A 22,209-nucleotide genomic window follows, 5' to 3' on the forward strand; every position below is an offset into this window, starting at 1 on the left:
ACGGCTAGACCAGTACTTTGTAGCCAACGAGCTGGACGGAGAAGGAAGTGTGCAAAAAGGAGAGCGGTCCTCCTCGCGGTCTGTGGGGCACCGACCTACAGCCTCATGAAGAATCTTCTGGCTCCGGTGAAACCCACAGATAAGTTGTATGAGGAGCTGTGTACACTGGTTCGGGAGCATCTTAACCCAAGGGAGAGCGTGCTGATGGCGAGGTATCAGTTCTACACGTGCCAGCAATCTGAAGGTCAGGAAGTGGCGAGCTATGTTGCCGAGCTAAGGCGACTTGCAGAATGCGAGTTTGATGGCTACCTGGAGCAAATGCTCAAAGGCTTTTTTGTACTGGGCATTGGACACGAGACCATCCTACGAAAACTTTTGACTGTACAGACACCGACCCTCAGTAAGCCATTGCGATAGCACAGGCGTTTATGTCCACCAGTGATAACACCAAACAACTCTCTCAGCACACAAGTGCTAGCAATGTTCATAAATTAACTGGAACTGTGTTTGCGAGCAAAATGTACAGGGCAGAACCCACGAGTCTGCAACTGCCAGCAGGCCTCAGGTGACCCAGATGACTCAGAGTCCCCAACAAAGGATGAATGCAAGGCAATTCACACTTTGTTGGCTTTCTAGAGGCTTCCATTCAGCCTAATCATGCCGCTTCAAAGGGTATGTTTGCAAGAACTGTGGAACAATGGGGCACCTCCAACAAGCTTGCAAATGAGCTTCAAGCTCTGCAAAACCTGCTAACCACCACGTGGCAGAGGAAGATTGGTCCATGGTGGATCAAAGCAATTTCGAGCCTCAGAGAGGAGGCAGATGCTGAAGTACACGGGGTGCACACATTTTTGACGAAATGTCCACCTATAAAGCTAAATGTAAAATTGAATGGCTTACCCGTAGCCATGGAACTGGACATTGGCACGAGCCAATCCATCCTGAGTAAAAAGATGTTTGAGAGACTGTGGTGCAACAAAGCATTCAGACCAGCCCTGAGCCCATCCACACGAAACTGAGAACGTACACCAAAGAGCTTATCACTGTCCTGGGCAGCGCCATGGTCAAGGTCACCTACGAGTGCACGGTGCACGAACTGCCACTCTGGATTGTCCCGGGCGATGGCCCCACACTGCTTGGAAGGAGCTGGCTGGGCAAAATCCGCTGGAACTGGGATGACATCCGAGCGCTATCACATGTCGATGAGGCCTCATGTAACCCAGGTTCTTAACAAATTTCCTTCCCTTTTTGAGCCAGACATTGGAAACTTTTCCGGGGCGAAGGTGCGGATCCACTTGGTCCCAGAGGCATGACCCATTCACCACAAGGCGCGAGCGGTACCTCACATGATGAGGGAGAGAATGGAAATCGAGCTGGACAGGCTGCAACGCGAGGGCATCATCTCCCCAATGGAATTCAGCGAGTGGGCCAGCCCGATTGTTCCAGTACTCAAAAGTGATGGCACGGTCAGGATTTGCGGCAATTATAAAGTAACTATTAATCGTTTCTTGCTGCAGGACGAATACCCGCTACCCAAGGCAGACGACCTATTTGCAATGCTGGCAGGAGGCAAGACGTTCACCAAGCTCGACCTGACTTCGACCTACATGACGCAGGAGCTGGAGAAGTCTTCGAAGGGCCTCACCTGCATCAACACGTACAAGGGACTGTTCATCTACAACAGATGCCCGTTTGGAATTCGGTCGGCGGCAGCGATCTTCCAGAGAAATATGGAGAGCCTACTCAAGTCGGTACCATACACGGTGGTCTTTCAGAACGACATATTGGTCACGGGTTGGGACACCGCCGAGCACCTACAAAACCTGGAGGTCGTCCTCCAGCGACTGGATCGCGTAGGGCTGCGGCTGAAAAGGTCGAAATGCGTCTTCATGGCAACAGAAGTGGAGTTTTTGGGGAGAAAGATCGCGGCGGACAGCATTCGACCCACAGACGCCAAGACAGAGGCTATCAAGAACGCGCCCAGGCCACAGAATGTCATGGAGATGCAGTCGTTCCTGGGACTCCTCAACTATTTTTGTAACTTCCTACCGGGTTAAGCACACTTTTAGAGCCCCTACTTTGCGTTTTATTGCGCAAAGGTGAGAACTGGTATGGGGAAAAAAAACAAGTAATTGCTTTTGAGAAAGCCAGAAACATTTTATGCTCCAACAAGCTGCTTGTATTGTATAACCCATGTAAAAGACGCATGCTAGCATGTGACGCGTCGTCGGACGGAGTCGGGTGTATATTACAACAAGCTAACGTTGCGGGGAAGTTGCAACCTGTCGCCTGTGCCTCCAGGAGCTTGTCTAAGGCCGAGAGGGCCTACAGCATGATTGAGAAAGTGGCATTAGTGTGTGTGTGTGTTCGCGGTAAAGAAAATGCATCAGTACCTGTTTGGCTTCAAATTTGAGCTGCAAACCGATCACAGGCCCCTCACATCTCTGTTTGCTGAAAACAAGGGGATAAATACTAATGCCTCAACCCACATACAAAGATGGGCACTCGTGCTATCAGCGTATAACTATACCATCCGCCACAGGCCAGGCACCGAGAACTGTGCGGATGCTCTCAGTCGGCTACCATTGCCCACCACGGGGATGGAAATGGCGCAGCCTGCAAACTTGTTGATGGTGGCGCAGTCCGCAGACTTGGTTGATGGTCATGGAAGCGTTTGAAAATGATAAATCACCTGTCACGGCCCGCCAGATTAGGACTTGGACCAGACAAGATCCTCTGCTGTCCCTAGTAAAAAAAAAACTGTACTGCATGGGAGCTGGGCCAGCATCCCCGTTGAAATGCAAGAGTCAATCAAGCTGTTCCAGCGGCGAAAGGAAGAGCTGTCCATTCAGGCAGACTGCCTGTTGTGGGGTAACCGCGTAGTGCTACCAAAAAAGGGCAGGGAGACGTTCATCTCTGATCTCCACAGCACACACCCGGATATAGTAATGATGAAAGCGATAGCCAGATCCCACGTGTGGTGGCCCGGTACAGACTCTGACTTAGAGTCCTGTGTACGGCAATGCAGCGTATGAGCTCAGTTGAGCAATGCGCCCAGAGAGGCACCACTAAGTTTGTGGTCCTGGCCCTCCAGACCATGGTCGAGGATCCATGTCGACTATGCGGGCCCGTTTCTCGGTAAAATGTTCTTGGTGTTGGTGGATGCTTTTTCAAAATGGATTGAAAGTGAAATAATGTCGGGAAGCACCGTCACCGCCACCATTGAAAGCCTGAGGGCCATGTTTGCCACCCACGGCCTGCCTGACATACTGGTCAGTGACAACGGGCCATGTTTCACCAGTGCCGAATTTAAAGAATTCATGACCCACAATGGGATCAAACATGTCACCTCGGCCCCATTTAAACCAGCTTCCAATGGGCAGGCAGAGCAAGCAGTACAAACCATCAAACAGAGCCTTAAACGAGTATAGAAGGCTCACTCCAAACCCGCCTGTCCCGAGTACTGCTCAGCTACCGCACGAGACCCCACTCGCTCACAGGGGTGCCCCCGGCTGAGCTACTCATGAAAAGGACACTTAAAATCAGACTCTCGCTGGTTCACCCCAACCTGCATGATCAGGTAGAGAGCAGGCAGCAGCAACAAAATGTAAACAATGGTCGCGCCACTGTGTCACGGGAAATTGATCTGAATAGCACATACACAGGGTCAAACTATGGACATAGTCCCAAGTGGATCGCGGGCACGGTGATAGCTAAACAAGTGAATAGGGTGTTTGTAGTCAAACTAGACCATGATCTTATTGAATGGCGGAGCATGCTCGAGAGGCTAGATGGCCTACTCCTGTTCCTAATTCTTATGTTCTTATGTTCTTATGTAGACAATGGACAAATTTGCAGAAAGCACCTGGACCAAACGAGGCAGCGGTTCACAGACTATCCTGAACAACCCACAGCAGACACCACCTTTTTCGAGCCCAAAGGATCAACGACACCACGCCGGACCAGGAAATCAAACCCATCACACCCAACAGCCCACAGCAAGCCCAGGCTCACTTAGCAGTCCTGCAGGGCCAACAACACGCCAGCCCAGCGAGGGCACAGCCAACACACCAGAACAGATATTTGTACCGAGGCGGTCCACCAGGGAAAGAAAGGCTCCCGACCGCCTTACCTTGTAAATGTTTTCACTTTGATTTGGGGGCGGTGGAGTGATGTTGTGTATCTGTAAAGCATGCACTCCCATGTTCCGCCACCAGGGAGCTCATCGCCTGAAGTCCCAAGGGATCCCAGCATCTCTTGGGAGCACTGTATATAAGCTGGCCCCCTAAGGCGTGTTCATCACTCTGAAGTGTCTTATTAAAGACTGAGGTCACTGTTACTTCAATTTCCCTGTGTGCAGCCTCATCTGGTGTTTGGAACACAATACCTTCCAAACTTCAAAAGTGAGTATTATGCCATATACATGAATGTACCTTCAATTAAAGCGCTGCATAGCTATCATTACATCACCTTCTATATTTCCTACAGAAAATAAGTATAATTGAAATCCTGAAAACAGCAATAAAAATTAGTATGGGGCCAAATCCAGCTCCAACAGGAGCGTTTCATGACCTCAGGACATCCCAAAGCAGTTCACAGTCAACAAATTATTTTGAAATATAGTCACTGATGTCATGTGGGGAAACCCGACAGTCAATATTCACATAGCAATGTCCCATTAACAGCAATGAGATAAATTAAACGGAGGGGGCCGACAGTGCTTCAATTAAAAGTCTCAACCAAAAGAGGCGAGTGTGCTTTCACTGAGCTAAGCCTGACACCTGGATTGCTTTTGGCAGTTTACAGCCAGGATGCTTTCTGCTCCTCATACTTACAAGACCAATAAGCTATGTCCACGGAGTAAATCATCTGACTATATAAGATTAAAGGAGGGCAACATCAAAAGGGCAATGATTGTAAACTAGCTACAAGAGATTTTTCATATACATATGTAGAAAATCTAATTTTATATGAATTGTAAAATTGGTATAAAGAAATGTCATTTTACATGAAATTCAAATTATTGTTTTTCAAAAAAAACCTGTTACAGCAGCATGTTAATAAATGTCTCTTGCTGACAATTAAGACCTCACTTCTCATTCAGAGCCATATTCTCAGTGCAATTACCTCACTTTTATTTTTAATGTACGCTATATAAGTATAATAGAAATAGCATGCGACAGGGTAAATGATCTTGCTTTTTTTTGCAGTTGCTAATGGATAGAAAATAGGTAGAATTGCACTACGTTGCACATCACTTCAAAAGACAGGTAATATCAGCCATATCAGACATTTTTCATTGCACGCTAAACTATTAAACAATTTATCCATGGAGAGTGTTATTTACAGACACAGCAGTATTGAAGAGTACAAAGATACTATTGAAAGTCTGGAACAAGTCCACAAGAAATTGATCAAAGACCATTTCAATTCTTCTTTCAGAACTTGAAATAAACTACTTCTCAAACAAAAGAAATAATCTTATTTCTTTACAAAAGTAGAATGCAGTCTTCATAGGAATTATGCAAGTATAAGTTATATAGTTAAATCCCTCCCCATATGGCAATAATCTGCTGGCGCAAGTCTGTAAGCATATAATAATCAGAGCTGCTGATACATAAAGGGCTGGATTTTCGCCGACTTTTCGCCGCAATTTGACCCTCCGCGACGAAAACCCGGTCGGCGGGATCCTCGGGCACCTCTTCGTTGTGGTGCTTCCACATACCGCCAGGGAGAAGTGCGCTGACGTGAAATGACGTGCAATTCCGCGGATTGCGTTACCGTCGTAGTTTTGGCACTCTCCCGATCCTTACGCCATGCCCAGAATACCGACAGGGTCAAATCTGTCGGTGCAACCCTGCCAGCAGCTGTAAGTATGAAGACCTGCAAAAAGGTAAGTTAAAGTTTTTATTTTTTAGCGATTTAGTAGGTAAGGGTTTTTTGACTGTTTTGTGAATGATTTTTGCAATTCCCCCCGCCCACCCCAAAGCCTCTCTCGCAGCGCTACCCGTCCCAGACTAAAGTTGCCGAAACTCGCGGTTTGCGCCGCAAATCCTTGTGCAATGCCGACTTTACCGATGACGTAAAGGCCGAAAGTTAGGCCTATTAACGGTAGCGCAGCGAAAATGGTAATTTTGGCGTAAAATTACCGTTTGACGAAAACCGAAAATCTAGCCCAAAATATACTGTTTTTTATAGCCATAATCTCTTTAAAGAACAGGCACTGGTTTTGAAAGCAAGTGGAACAGTAATACATTGGCCCGGATTTTCTGAGTCCTGTGACCATGTACGCACAGCGGATGCGGTCATAAGTGCCCTGCAAGTTCCGGGTTTCCACACGCGATGCAGTTTGACAGATCATCCGCATCTGCTGGAAATGGACATTCGTTGGTGCGGAGTTGGGCTCAACTACAGCCCAGCGAATGCTCACAAAACTCTTACACCTGGTAAAAGGCATAAGACAATAAATATTAAAATAATAAACATTCAAAAACCTTTAAAATTAGTTAAGGTTATTTTTGGCTCCTTTAAAAATGTTTACATTTATTTTTCAAAAAACTAAATTTTTATTTTAAATATTTAATTAAATTGTATTTTAAGTAATGCTAAACATGTGATGATTTATTTTTATTTAGGTTGTGTGAAAATGCATTTCGAGATACCTATTATGCTTATGGCAGTTCCGCACGCAAGTAGAATCCCCAGAAGCATAATGGGAATCCCCTTTTGTGATCGGTTGGGCGAGCCCACGTGATCCCAGGGACACTTGTGAACCACATGCCCCCCTGGGATATGTGGGACTTTACACAGGCCTACAGGCCCAGGAGCATGAGTTTCCATAGGTCCGGGGCCATCAGGTAAGTACGAATTGTACTTGTGGTTCGGAGGCATTCGGCCACAATTTCAGGTCCAATTACCACAAAGATAACGAGAGAGAGAGAATTCCAGAGCTTAGGGCCTAGGTAGCTGAAGACGCGGCCACAAATCGTGCAGCGAAAAAAATCGTGGATGCGCAAGAGACCAGAACTGGAGGAGCACAGATGTCTCAGAGGGTTGTAGACCTAGAGATGGTTAGGGAAGGGTGAGGCTATGGAGGGATTTGAAAACAAAGATGCTAAATTTAAAATCGAGGCATTACTGGACTGTCAGCCAATGTAGTTCACGAACACAGGGATGGGTGAACGCAACTTGGTGCAAGTTAGGATATGGATAGCAGAGTATTGAATGAGCTCAAGTTTACAGAGGATGAAAGGGGGTGGCCGGCCAGGAGAACATTTAAATAGTTGAGTCTAAAAGGTAACAAAGAAATGGATGAGGGTTTCAGCAGCAGATGAGCTGAGGTGCGAACAAGGCTGGACGATGTTACAAGGGTCTTGGTGGTGGAGAGGATATGGCTTTGGAAATTCAGCTCAGGGTCAAATAGGATGCTTCAGTCTTCCCAATAATTGAATATAGGAAATTTCTGCTGCTCATTCACTGTTGGATGTCAGACAAGCAGCGTGACAAATCAGAGGCAGTGGAGGGATCGAGAGAGGTGGTGGAGAGGTAGAGCTGGGTGTCATCAGCGTATATCTGAATCCCAACGTGTTTTTGGATGATGTCATTGAGGGGCAGCATATAGATGAAAAATAGGAGGGGGATTGGGGACAAGGATAGATCCTTGCGGGAGTAGGAAAAGAAGCCATTGCAGATGATTCTCTGGCTACGACTGGATAGATGGGAATGGAACAAGGCAAGAACAGTCCCACCCAGCTGGACGACAGAGGAGAGGCGGTGGAGGAGGATGGTGTGGTCAACCATGTCAAAGGCTACAGACAGGTCGCGAAGAATGAGGATGGATAGTTTACTACAGTCACTTAGGATGTAATGTATGACTTTGATATGGACCGTTCCAGTGCTGTGGCAGGGACGGAAATTAGAGAGATTTAAACATGGAGTTGTGAGAAAGATGGGCACAGATTTGAAAGGCGACAACATGCTCAAGGACGGCCACCTGCATGATACTATTTCCCACAGACTATTTAAAGCCCCACTCTAGCTCTGGAAGTTAGGTGTGTGCTGGTGTTATTTGAAGGAAAGAAGTTTATTTAAATACATTTGCAGAATGTGGACATCTCTGGCAAGGCACGCATTGATTGCCCATCCCTAATTGGCCTTGAGTGGCTTGCTATGCCATTTCAGAGGTCAATTAAGAGTGAACCACATTGTTGTGGGTCTGGAGTCGCATATAGGCCAGACAAGGTAAGGACAGCAGAATTCCTTCCCTGAAGGACATTAGTGAACCAGATGGGGTTTTATGACGATCCGGCAGTTTCATGGTCACTAGCTTTTTATTCCAGATTTATTGAACTGAACTTAAATTCCCCAGCTGCCATGGTGGGATTTGAACTCTCATCTCTGAATTAGTAGTCCAGGCCTCTGGATTACTAGTCTAATAACATTACCACTATGCTACCATTCCTCTAAATGAGGAACAAGATAGACAATATGGCTGCAAAGAGAGGGAAGGTGGCCCTCCACTTCAGTGATGGTTCCCTGGAGGTCGTGCTGGATGCTGTGAGGGAAAGCAGGGATGCCATATTCCCCACAAATGGGAAGAAGAAACCAGCTGCAACCACAAAGACAGCTTGGGTAGAGGTGGCACAAGTGAGTAGCAGGAGGGCAACACAAATGTCCTGGATCCAATGTTGAAAAGATTTCAGGACGAAGTCAGGAAAGGTCAGCACACATCCATCTCCTACAATGCACCTACTCCTCCTATTCCGTCCTACACCATTCACAGCACTCCTTGCCACTTCACGACTTTCCTCAGCACCAACTGAAATATTTCAAAACACCACCTATCATCCTGATTCCCTTCATATGCTAACCTCCAACAACTTCTTTTCACTAATATCACAATGACTCCAATTGCTCACCTCATTTCATTGGAGTTGATCCACCTACGCCCACTCTCATTATTCCTCATGAATTGGTACCATAGCCATTTTCCTCAAAGACATGCGATCCCCCCTCCTTCAACATCTGCCGGATTCTCACTTTCACCTTACGTACTACATTGAGCAGAAGCACAGATTCTTGACAGCCACTCACAGGAATGTGGTACACCCTTTGCAGGAGATGAGAGCACAAAATGGCAGAACCACAAGAGATCATGGAGGCGACCCCAGCGGCTCTGGAGATAAGCGGCATCTCCAGCATCGGTGATGGCGAGGCTGATGGACGACCGGAGAAGGGTGACTGCATTAATTTTTCAGCCCCGAATCTCCCACAAAGCAACTTCAGTGTCAGTGGACTTTAGCACATTAACAACTGTGGGCAACTGCTTCATATGCATATTGACATCTTCTAAGTATCACTTAATCTTCTCTCTTTCATCCTTCTTCCAGGGTCCTCACACTAAAAATAAGAGCCTCTGCCCGCAGAGTTCGAAGACGCTTCCGAAGAATGGATACCTGCTGATGTTGTACCGTCACAGCATACTTTCGTTGCAGGCTCCAGCGCAGGTACGATCACATCGCGTGAGCCTTTTAGATAGGCAGGCACCTGGTGACTCTCATGGCACAAGTGAGCAGAAGCAGACAGTGGCGGCAGGGGCAGCTGAGGAGAGTGCCGCCAGAGGGCGCCGTCCTCTACAAGCTCTTCTCAGCAAGCCAGAGATGCTGAACACTGGGGTCCAACAATGAAAAGGAGAATACTGAAGGCACAGCAGCAATCACGTGAGGTACTGGAAGTCCTGCCAAGCACACTACAAGTTGTACCTCGCCAGTCCGGGACTCTTTAGTCCGGAAACATACCTGGTCCGGCATCAGTCCTGGCATGGGTGACGACCATTGAAAAAAAAATTGTTGTTCCACGTGTTAAACGTACATGTGATGCATTTTGGATGACAAATCTCGACAGCCTTGGCCTGGCCAGCTGGAGGTTTTGCACGCTGGCTGGTGCTGTGGTTTGACACGCGCTCCTCACTGTCGAGGCCGCCTCTCCTTGTCCAATTGGTGCCGGGCGTGCATGCTCTGAAGGCTGCAGTGCCGAGCTGAGCTGACATTTTCCCCTCCTCGTGGGGTTATTGTTTGTGTATGTGTGTGTGTGTGTGTGTGTCTGTCTCGGTGAGAGTAGGCTGGCATTTACATACAGACTGGCGCCGGGAGTAGGATCGTGGGTAAGGATCGGCATCTCTCCTGGACTTTATCCTCCACTTTATCTCCGATCTCCAGTTTTTTTTGTGTGTATGTATGTGGTTTTTTGAGGTGTTGGTTGACGCAAGCGGGCTGGGTAAGGAAAGGACAGGTGGCTGACTGAGGTGCCGAAGCTGGGCCTGAGGATTTTAAAAATCGGTGAGATTCTGGACAACTAAATGCTGCACAGTAGGCTTCTGCACAGCGCCCGGGTCGTTGTCAGCAGCGTTGTCACCAGTTGACCCCCCGTGGTTCGGAATTCTCTTGTCCGGCACCGGTCAGGTCAGGTCAGGTCCCAAGGGAGTCGGACCCGAGAGGTCCAATTGTATCTACTATTGCAGTGAGAATGGAGAAGTCCAATTCCTCAGAGTGTGGGGTGATGTCGCAGGGTTTCTCAATTCTGCAATGTACCATGGAGCATGTGGCCACTCCATGGAAATTGTAGCTGGGAGCTCACGAGTCACTGCTACGAGTCATTGCAGCCTGACGACAGGCTCATTGATATAGCTGCGGTGCACACTAGCTGAGAATGTATGTTCCGATAGGACAATTTTATAGAGAGTAGATTGAAACCTCCAAGGGATCACTGCTCTCCTGCAGACATGCAGGACTGATGTGCCGCTGCCTCATGCAAGGAAGGATGGCGGAATAGGCAAGGCACATGCAGGCCATTCTCAGGATGTTTGCACGGCTCATCCACTGTCATTCCCACACCCTGTACCGGACATGGGTCTTCAGCTCCAGTTGGTCCAAACTACCACTGCAAAAGTACAGGGGATGCAGTCAATAGCAAGTTTGTCAGCGGCTCCAGCACCCAGAGGTGCATATTAAAATCTGTGTCAGTTAAGCCATGATTTGAAGGCAATTTCATAGGCTACACAATCCACACACCGTGTATTGGGCCCTCCCCATTTTCCTCTTCACCATTCACTTCCTCATTTCATGATGAGATGTTGTGAGGGCGGGGTGGGTTAAAACAAGCCATTGTTGCCACAGTAGCATCTGGGAATGCGGCGGGTTGGGGACAAGTTCACCACTTTCTGCAGTTTTTTCCCTTGTCTAGCCCTTTCCTGTCCGTGAGGGGGAGGAGTTTCCAGAGATTAGTTTTGAATTTACCCACCCCCTTTAAGTGCAGGTTATGTTCCCTGGTTCTACTGTTCTGGACAAGGTGAAACAGTTGGTCGTAGCCTTCATTATCTAGTTCCTTTAGAATCCCTAAAGACAGCAATCACATCACCATTCTAACAACAACTTGGATTTACATGGAGTCTTTAACGAAGTAAAATGCCCCAAAGTCCCAAATGTTATGAAACAAAATTTGACACCGAGCCACATAAGGAGAAATTAGGCAGATGAGCACAAGCATGGTCAAAGAGGAAGGTTTTAAGGAACGTCTTAAAAGAGGAAAGAGAAGTAGAGAGGCGGAAAGGTTTAGGAAGGGAATTCTGGAGCTTAGGGCCGAGGCAGCTTAAGGCACAGGCACCAATGGTTGAACGATTAAAATCAGGGATGCTCAAGAGGCCAGCACAGATATCTTGGGGGTTGGGGAGGGGCGTTGTGGAGCTGGAGGAAATAAGGCAGGGCGAGACCATGGAGAATTTTTTAAACAAGGATGAGGAACAAACTGGGAGCAAATGTAGGTCAGCAAGCACATTGGTGATGGTTGAATGGGACTTGGTGCGAATTGGTACTCAATCAGCCAAGTTTTGGATGACCTCTAGTTTACGTAGGGTAGAATGTGGGAGGCCAGCCCAGAGTGCATTGGAATAGTCAAGTCTACAGGTAACAAAGGCATAGATGAGGGCTTCAGCAGCAGATGAGCTAAGGCAGTGGTGGAGACGGGTGAAGGAGGTGGAATTGGGCATTCTTAGTTATTCTGTGGATATTTGGTCAGAAGCTCATTTCAGGGTCAAATATGACACCAAGGTTGCAACAGTCTGATTTGGCCACAGACATGCTAGGGAGATGGGTTAGGTGGCTAGGGAACAGAGTTTGTGCCCAGGACCAAAAGCAATGGCTTTGGTCTTCCCAATATTTAACTGGAGAAAATTTCTGCTCATCCAGTATTGGATGTCTGGCAAGCAGTCTGACAATTTAGAGAGTGTGAAGGGGTTGAAAGAAGTGGTAGTGAGGTAGACCTGGGTGTGGTCAGCGCACACGTGGAAATGATGCTGATGCTGTGTTTTCAGATGACATCGCCGAGTGGCAGCATGTAGGTGAAAGAATCACAAGCAGGAAGTGTGAATCTCAGTTCAATCTGGGTTTGAACTCAATTATCCAATTCAGATACCTGACATTTTACCACCAGGCCTATTGGTGCGGAAGCTATTTCTGATTTATGTGCCATTTTTGCATGTAACTGAAAAGACAATGGCTCCATTGCTATGCCCAGTACCAAAAATTAATTTTCACACATTCACCGTGGTGTCAATTTGGTCAGCATCCAAAACTAGTGTCAAAAAGCAAATGTTAAAGTCTGAAATAATCAGAATTCCCAACTGTCCAGCCTTTGGTCCTCCATTCACTATGACATTTCTGCAGCCCTCACCACCAGCTTTGTTGCCCTCATCCCTATTAAAACTATTACTCTCTCACCCTGGTACAGCCATCATCTTTGCCCCCCTCAAGTCCAAGGGATGCAGACTTGAATGGATACAGCAGACAACTGGGTTAGCCTTTTACCGCCAGTTCTGACTGGACCACAAATCCATCATCGGATCTTTCTCTCATCTGCCAAAACTGCTCACTATTCCAGGATCATTCTCGAATACAAAGATAACCTCTATTCTCTACTCTAACCGTTTCCTTAAACCCCTCTTCCGTCTTCTCCACCCACAAGTGCGAGGAGCTCATGGACTTTTTGCTCTCCAAGATCGAGACCATCCCATCTGCTACTTCTGCCTCTTCCCTCCTTCCCCTAGCCTATCGGGCCAAACTTCCTCTAAGGCTCTCCCCTGCCCTAGCCCTGAACTCGCATCTTTCCTCAGTCTCTCTCCAACCTCCCTTCATGTCCCCCTCTCCCGCATCTGGTATCCCCCAAGGATCTATTTTTGGTCCTCTTCTATTTCTCATCTACATGCCCCTTGGCGACATCACCTTGAAACATAGCGTCAGTTTCCACGTGTACTCAGACGACATCCAGCTCTACCTCCATCACTTCTCTCGACTCCTCCACTCTTCCTAACTTGTCAGACTGCTTGTCCAACATCCAGTACTGAATGAATAGAAATTTTCTCCAATTAAATACTAGGAAGACCGAAGCCATTGCCTTAAGTCCCTACCATAGATTCTGTTGCCCAGCTACCGACTCCGTCCCTCTTCCTCACATCTGTCTAGGGCTGAACCAGACTGCTCACAACCTTGGTGTCATATTTGAATCTGAAATGAGCTTCTGACCACATATCGACAGCATAACAAAGACCACCTATTTACACCTGCCTCAGCTCACCGGCTGCTGAAGCCTTCATCCATGCCTTTGTTACCTCTATAGACTTGACTATTCCAACGCACTCCTGGCTGGCCTCCCACATTCTACCCTGCGTAAACTAGAGGTGATCCAAAATCCAGCTGTCCGTGTCCTAACTCGTACCAAGTCCCGCTCATCCATCACCTCTGTGCTCGCTGACCCACATTGGCTTCCGGTTAAACAATGCCTCGATTTCAAAATTCTCATCCTGGTTTTCAAATCCTTCCATGGTCTCATCCCTCCCTATCTCTGTAATCTCCCCCCGCCCCACCCCACCCTCTCCGAGTGCTCCTCTAATTCTGCCTTTGTGAGTATCCCTTGGTGGCCATGTCTTTTGTTGCCTAGGCCCCAAGCTTTGGAACTCCCTGCCTAAACCTCTCCATCTCTCCTTCAAGATGCTCCTTAAAACATACCTCTTTGACCAAGCTTTTGGTCACCTGTACTAATTTTTACTTATGCAGCTCAGTGTCAAATTTTTATCTCATAATACTCCTGTGAAGCACCTTGGGACATTTCACTTCATTAAGGACACTATGTAAATACAAGTTATTGTTGTTGTTACGCAGAACAAGGATATTCCCATAGGGAAGGACATTCCAGCTGCTTAGTAATTTTCGGGGGGGGGGGGGGGAAATACAGTGCAATGCACTCTTGAGTTGTAGTTACTCCAAAACTTTCCAGGAAATACTCAGCTTTTACTTTTGGTGATCATTAATTTCAGATATAATTGATGTAATGTAATTTATTGACTGTGATTAATATATAATGTCTATGAATTTAAATGAAACATGATTAAAATTAGAATGTACAAAGACTTAGGTACATCAAATTATCAGGTTAGAGAGTAGACAATTATTTTACAAAAGACCAGTTTTCAAACTAGAGATCAGAGAGGTCTTCTGCACAGCTTTGTTGCCAAGGATTTGTAGTCTGGATTGTTGGGAGACATTTATTAGTATTCTCATCCAGGCCACCAAGACAAACATGAATTTAAAAAGAATAATAAAATGAAATGCTGCCATATAACCCTTTGTCTTTCAGCAAATATAGGACTTTTAGCTACATTGTTCCAAAACCTGGATTGCTACCTTAATTTTTCTTCACAGTGCAGACTGAATATGTATGCATGTGTGTTAAACGTAGAACTCCCTTAACAACTGCAGACCTTCTACTTAATCTGAAACTGGATGCACAATTTCCTTTGGGAACTCTTTCAATGATCAACAGGAAAAGGCCAATATCCAAAATAAATCTTAGATTAGATATTTCAAATGAAATTTGCCTTCTGCAGATAAAAATGTCAAGATGAATATGAACAGTAAAATAATATATTATCTCACTGTGATGGAGTAGTTATCAATGACTCCTTCATTCACACTATTCCTTGGATATCAAACTGCACAAGACATTCATCAAATGTCACACATTCAGAATATTGGAAACACCATTAAAGCTGTTTGACTAAGACCTCTGAAGTGTTTAAGCAAGAGCCAGAATGCATATTTGTGCAACAGAGAAGAATAAATTTACATATCAGCATCAGCTCATAAGGGATAGATAAACATTCTGTTTATCTCTCATTGTCATTCCATGCATTTTACCTCTGTACATGTGTGATCAAAGCTGTGATTTTGGGACTCTGGTTTCAAAAACAATGGTCACAGGTGATTTAAAACCTGTAAGAAAATATCTGCATTTCTCAATTAACAGTCTGGCTGTGTAAATTCACAATTTTATAAATATCAACTGTATAATAGCTGAATGCTGGGAATTAATCATGGACAGAAAATAGGTCAAAGATATGAAAATCTATATTATTATATTGTCAAAAGGAGAAAGTAAAGTCTGTTGCAAGTGTGGGTAGACATACTTTTAATCATACTGTTACTTCTTACAGCAAGCAGTTAAGATTTCAAAAGAAGCATGCATTAATTATGGCAGGTATACTATAATGGGATAAGTTGCAATGCATTATGAATCTGAAAGAATGCAATTAACTGCTCTTTGTTTACTTGCAGCTTCTTTGTGCACGCCAGATGTATTAAAAAGTTTAAGGAGATCGATGATCACAAGATAATTAGAGACGATGAAGGACATTTGGCCCATCTTAATTCATCCAAGCAGAGAGATCCCAATGTCCACCGCCGCCCCCCCCCCCGCACTGTAGCATCCAACAATTTCTGAATTCCAGGCTGTTGCTCCACTAATGTATCTGCAGATATTGATCACTCTAAAGGAAAAAAACTGTTATCAGCCTTAAAATTATATTTAACCAGTTTGAACCCATGTTCCTGAGCTCCACTCTCACAGTTTAATTTAAAGCAACATTCTTCTATGCCCTTAAAAATCTTATGTCTACAAGATCACCCTTCAGATGCCCCCTTTCCAAACTCGAAAGTCCCAATCTAGCCAGTCTTTCTTCATATCTCAGACTTGTGACACTGATGATTAGCCTTGTAGCTCTTCTTTGCAATGCCTCCAGTGCTTGAATGTCTCCCTTGTTCCTTGGCGACCAGAAGTGGATACAGTATTCAAGGTGTGGTCAGACAAGAGCATGATACAGTTTGATCCCGACTTATATTCTACTGTTTCGACTACGTAGTTCACCGGTCTATTAGTTTTGTTAAGAATTACTACTGAAATATAAAGTTTTAAGCATGTATACAAATTGTTGCTTCATTTAGGAATAATTAATAAAAGGTATACATTTCAATTATATTCCTTTGAAAATAAAAAAATGCTGTAACAATTATGGTGCCAGCATTATTGAATAGAAATTGGAAATATGCTGTATTTCATTATATTTGAAGTAGGAATTGTTATGATGCTGCAAACATTACCAAATTATACAGTAATGGAAGCACAGAACAAAACAGATGTGTTACCCATTTAAAATTTCCAGGTTGCATTGTTCACGTAATTTTCAATTATTTAGTTCATCAAAATACTGGAGTTTTGTTACTTTAGCACAAGATCTCAGAACATACAGATGCAAAGGGCAATTAAAACATGAATGAATTAGAAAAAACCCTTGCTGAGAAACAGTACTTAAAGAGCCAGTAATCATATCCAACACAACTTGTTTTAATTATAAAGAGCAAGTACTAAAATAAATGCAACTCTTGCTTTAGATAGGAAGATTTAACTATGGGGAGCAAACCCGTTTTGCAAGCACCTCAAATGTCAGGGCATTATTATTCCAGCCATTTTGTCCACAGCTTTTCTTTAGGGTTCTCCTTGGGATATTTTAATATAAAATTAATAATCCAGCCAGTGATAGATCTAAACTTTTCACCAACCTTCCATTTGCATTTCAGATGTATTCTGGTTTCTTTGTGATCTTGTTTTTTCCTCCAGGATTTCAGATCTGCAAAGAAAAAAAAACTAGAAAAGATAAGGCAGAAGCAACAAAACATGCCATGTTTGCGAGGATTGTTTAACGGCATATTTAATGGGAAATCCAATGTTTAAATATCTTCATATAACTCAAATATTCAGGTTAAAAATTGCAACTACAGAACTGTTTTTAGTTTACAATCCAAGAGCAATTAATTTTCATTCCTAGTTCTTGTATTTGGAATTTTTTGAATATCCTTTGAATCTCACAATTCCAGGAATTAATGCGAGGATTTTTTGTGTCTTATATTTGAAACTTTCTTTGTCTCATATTTGTGACTTTTCTTAAGTCTCATTACTTTGTTTTTGAACAGGATCATGTTGAGCTTTTGTTGGAAAAATGGCACCAAAAGCCAAGTGCTGAATATTAACTGTGTGCTCAATAAATAATATTTAATTAAATATTACTTTCTGTGGACATCTGAACTTTGTCACTGCTTCAATCTTTTGACATGACTTTTAGTGGTCACTTAAGTTCTCATCTCATTAGTCAGCTATAAAAAAATGACATAAACCGTAGTACCACTAATTGAAGTGGGTTAATTGAAATTGTTTGAGTATGTTTCACCTACAAGAGATTAAATGCATAACATTTGCAGAAAGTTAGTGAACAACTAGTTAAGAACAAGACATTTATCAGCTGTCACAAGCCAAAAAGCGCACTAACAGCGGAGATTTCATGATGTTCCATTATCTTCTCACCTAACTGCTAATTCGTTGAGGTCTTTATAGAAATTTTCCAATGAAGTCTCAAGCTCTTCTTTTTCCAATTGTCGGCAGTGGCGCTTCTTAGAAACAGGCAATCTTTCGTTCAGTTCCTCATTTACTTTTGGATTAGCTGAAATGCAGGTGTTTTATTACATTAATTAAATGTACTGTACATGTCTCAGTCAATGCAGTTTTCGAATTACAAAAAGGTGAATAATAATTCGTCTTTTAATATTTTAATATACCACGAAGTAGAAAGAAGCAATTTTTAATAATCTCCTGGGCATTTAAAAAAAAGACAGGCTGCCCTATTGTTCATAACATAAATTTTATCCCTCCATAATGTACAGTCATTCTTCAATACCATTTCCAAGCTAATGATTGCCAGCAATTAACAAAATGTAATCCCATTGCGCAATCATTTTAATGCTTTTAGCACTCAGAAAAGTAAACATCAAATTAATACAGCTGAAGCCACATTAGATCCTGGTTAGCTGCAGGCAATTATAGTTCAGCTCCTCAGGTGTAATTAAATGATTGAAATGATTTAGTTCAATAAATGCAAGTTAATTCATAAGTAAGCAACAAATAGACTGGGAGCAATTACAAGAAACACTGACATCCTCAGCCCATCCTATTGCTGTATACTGCTTAAATGGAGAAGGCTGCCACCTGCTGGAAAAATGATATCAATGGTTTCTACTGTCGAGAATTATCAGTACGATTAACAAAGAAGTCACTGAGCCCACTTCAGTGACAACCTCCGATACCACATTGTTTCAAGCTTCTTTCAAAGGGAAAAAACAAAATAATTGTTTACAACACTGTGTAGCACACAATGTCATTTACTCTGGCTATGCCAAACAATGGCGTAATATTGGATCTCCCTTCCAATGTCTTTTGCTGCCTTTTGCACCAAAATTCAACAGTATTAGCTGCTGTAAACAGGAGAACTGGCATTACAACATGCTGCAAACAAAAGACCTCTTTCCTCTTATAATAGATTAATTATATGGGGTAACGATTGAACTGATCAAGTTCAATATTGCTGTTTTGGTGAAATAGTATATATAGGTGATGCAATAAAGTACTTGGTCCATGATCTAAATAAATATGAATTAGAACAATCTTTAGAAATCATGCTACAAGATGAAGGAGACAGATGATAGTAAGAACTTATTTCAACATTTTAGAGCACACAGATGAGAGTAATCACTTATAGTAAGCCCCCTATCCATTTCATTTTGTTATTTTAGAAAGTTGAGCTATAAAACTAAAATACTAGTATATAAAGTTAGAGAAAGCAATGATCTAACTGTATAGTGCTTTGGTCAAACCACATCTTGAATATGGTATCCAGTTCTGGTCACCAAGATACATAGTCGGAAATAGTGCAGGTTGATCTGAATGCTCAGTCTTTGGCTCTCCCAATCGCCACAATACTTTTGCAGCTAAATCACTACCTCTCCTCCACCTCTGATGCCCTCGTTTCCAGTAAAGCTTTTACTCTCTCCCATTCGGGTCATTCCTCTGGCTATGGCACCCACCTTCACTCCTTCAAGTTCAAGGTGCATAGACCAGAATGTACCTGGTGCATAACTAGTTTAGCCATCCATCACATGATCTGTATGGTCTACATCAAGCACTATTGGGCCTTACTTTCCTCTGCTTCCTAATCCACAGTTATCCTGGACAGCCAAGATAATATCAAGCTTCTTTTCTCTACTATCAACCATGTCCTTAAACTCCTCTCTGCTGATACCCCTCCACCATCAGCTCCAACTACAAGTGCAAGGAGCTCTTGGACTTCATTATCACCAAGTTTGAGACCATCCAGTCATCTCCCTATGCTGCTCCCCCCCACCACCCCCCGGCCACTTCCTCTGCCCATCAAGGCAAATCTCTCTCAAGACTCCGCCATGCCCTAACCCTGATCCTATGTCTTTCTCTAATTTATTTCCCATCTCTCTTCCTGCCATGTCAGAGATCACCTTGTCCTTGAGATCCACCTTTTGCTCCCTTGGCCTCATTCCAATTAAACTGCAGACCACCTAACCTCTTCCTGGCCCCAGTGTTAACTGACATTATAAATGGTTCCCTTTTGTTAGGTGCTGTTGCCCTCACTTTCAAAAACGTCCTTGCTCTTAGTGACAAAATGGGCTTTTGCTCATGTCCATTTTTTTTTAAATAGAAGGACGCAACTGCTGCCAATGAACCGGAAGTGTTCTGCGCATGTGTGCTTCAGCTTCGTCGCAGGAGCGGGTTCGTTGAGTTTTTTTTTAAATGCCGGGAGGGAGGGGCTCTGCGGAAAAAATATTGTGAGGGAGCGGGCTCGGAGGAAAAAATGCCAGGAGGGATGGGGGCTCCTTGAGAAAAAAAATTCCAGATTAATGTGCAGTACGCTTCTGTGCAGCTTTCGGTCGTTGGCAGCAGTAACTCAGTTTTTTAAAAACTTATATTATTAGCATAAGCATGTAAGGTGTTAAATTAATCTCATTCAAAATATTTCTCAAAGGGAAACACCTCAGTTTAGTTCCAAACAGACTGGTTATGGTGCATTTCACATATGCGAATTGATTAAATGGAGAAGAAGAGGAAGGTAGTCAATTATCTGGTCAATCATGTTCCAGAATCATTTTGGAAAAAGTTAGTTTAAACATTAGTTTTAACCAATTATGTATTCACGCTAATTTTAAATAAAAGGGTCTCGGATGATTGTGCAGTCAAGATGCTAATTAGTTACCTTTGATGTTGTTTGCTTATAAACGAAATAATAAGCAAGTTGTGAACTCATTTCAGTAATCAATAACCACCTCGCACCAATCATGTTGGGGAGACCCTGGTCCTGAGCACTCAGCAGGAAGTCCAGCAGACATTCCTTCTCTGCTGTGACAGCAAACAATAAAAACAGACGCAGGCAGTCCAGCAGGAGGTTTTAAAGTAGGATGCTACACAAGGATGCAGCTATTTATAAGAAAATGCTGAAAAGCAGCAAATTGAAGGAAAAGGCTGAGAGAAGGATACAATATAGGGATGGTTAGAAATTAGTGTACTATCCCACAAACAAAATATTCATTATTTTTCATATCATTACCTGAAGACAAATTGTACTGATTGAACCAAGTGAATCTGGTCATAACTGTAGCAATATTATTCACTCACTGTGAAATAAAGTAGCTTAACAATTCATATCAAGTATCATCTCACCAAGTCTTTACTCAGTTTGCCTTCAGAGAGATTGAAGAAGTATATGCGTGAAAAACACGAATAGTTGGCTCAGATCACAAAGGGATATTATTGTTACAACCCCAGGTGATGCTTTCATTCAAATGGAAAAAGGGCAATGTATGTTCAATCCTGTAAAAGATGCGCTGACCACTTAAAACAACAATTTGCATTTATATAGCGCCTTTAACATAAAAACACATCCCAGGCACTTCATAGAGGTATAATCAGACAAAATGGGTGCCTAGAAAAAGGAGATATTAGGAGGGCTGGCTAATAGCTTGGTCAAAGAGGTGGGTTTTAAGGAGAGCTTTAAAGGAGGGAGTATGGGTCCTACACTGCTGAAGGCATGGCCAACAATGGTCGGGTGAGGGAGGGTGGAAATGCACAAGAGGCCAGAGTTGGAGGACTGCAGAGTTCTGCGAGTGGGGGTGAGTGAGGGGTGGGGTGAGTGAGGGGTTGGGTGAGTGAGGGGTTGGGTGAGTGAGGGAGCTAGGAAGGGGAAAGACCACAAAGGGATTTAAACACGGAGATAGAATGTTTAAATTGGAGACTTTGAGTAATTGGGAGCCAATGCAGGTCAGCAAGGACAGGAGTGATAGGTGAGTGGACAGAATTTTGGAGGAGCTGAATGAGAGGCCAGGAGAGCATTGAAAGTCGAGTCTGAGACACAAATGCATGAAAAACAACCAACTCTACTGAACCCAAGAAGGTACCTACCTATACCGCACATCTGAATTTGTAACAGTTGTATCCATTGACAAGCATCTTGGCCATTAACAGAGATTGCTTCCATTCAATATTGATGAATTACTAATTTGCTTAAATTAATTTAGGAGAGGAGAGGGTATCATCTGCGACTTTTGTTTTAGGATCTACTGGGGTGGAGATGGAGGGGCAACATACTATGCATTTCTATAGCCAGTGTTTGTAGTAAAGGTTCTCTATTACAATTCCTGAGCCATGCTACAGTTTGTACAGATACTGGGCTGAAAAAGATATACGTTAGATCTAAGGGGATGTGAGGTCCGCCTACAGGAGTGACCAGTGACATTGAAACAGTGAAGATATCTAGCATAAAACCCCTAAAATGTGACACTCCCATACTAGTATACACTTATTGACACAATATAATTTGTCACTTTCTTGTCCTCTAAAGATCTAAATGTTTATACATACTGTGCATCAAGCTTGACTCAGAGGGTAGTACTCTTGTCTTGGAGTCAGAAGGTTAAG

The 22,209-nt window shown here is 43.8% G+C and overlaps 1 protein-coding gene across 8 annotated transcripts in view; it reads right to left on the reverse strand.

Moving 5' to 3' along the window:
• The window catches only part of mipol1 (mirror-image polydactyly 1), a 442,941-nt gene that overhangs the window by 331,558 nt on the left and 89,174 nt on the right, over positions 1-22,209 (reverse strand). For all 8 annotated transcript variants that reach the window (XM_070879088.1, XM_070879089.1, XM_070879087.1 and 5 more), the window contains 2 exons: positions 17,743-17,878; positions 16,944-17,011 (listed from right to left, as the gene is read on the reverse strand). In XM_070879088.1, the coding sequence (XP_070735189.1) occupies positions 16,944-17,011; positions 17,743-17,878 (204 nt within the window). The remainder of the gene's footprint in view (positions 1-16,943; positions 17,012-17,742; positions 17,879-22,209) is intronic.

Source organism: Pristiophorus japonicus, chromosome 4 (genome assembly GCF_044704955.1).
Source record: "Pristiophorus japonicus isolate sPriJap1 chromosome 4, sPriJap1.hap1, whole genome shotgun sequence".
In the NCBI taxonomy this organism is placed as follows: Eukaryota; Metazoa; Chordata; class Chondrichthyes; family Pristiophoridae; genus Pristiophorus; species Pristiophorus japonicus.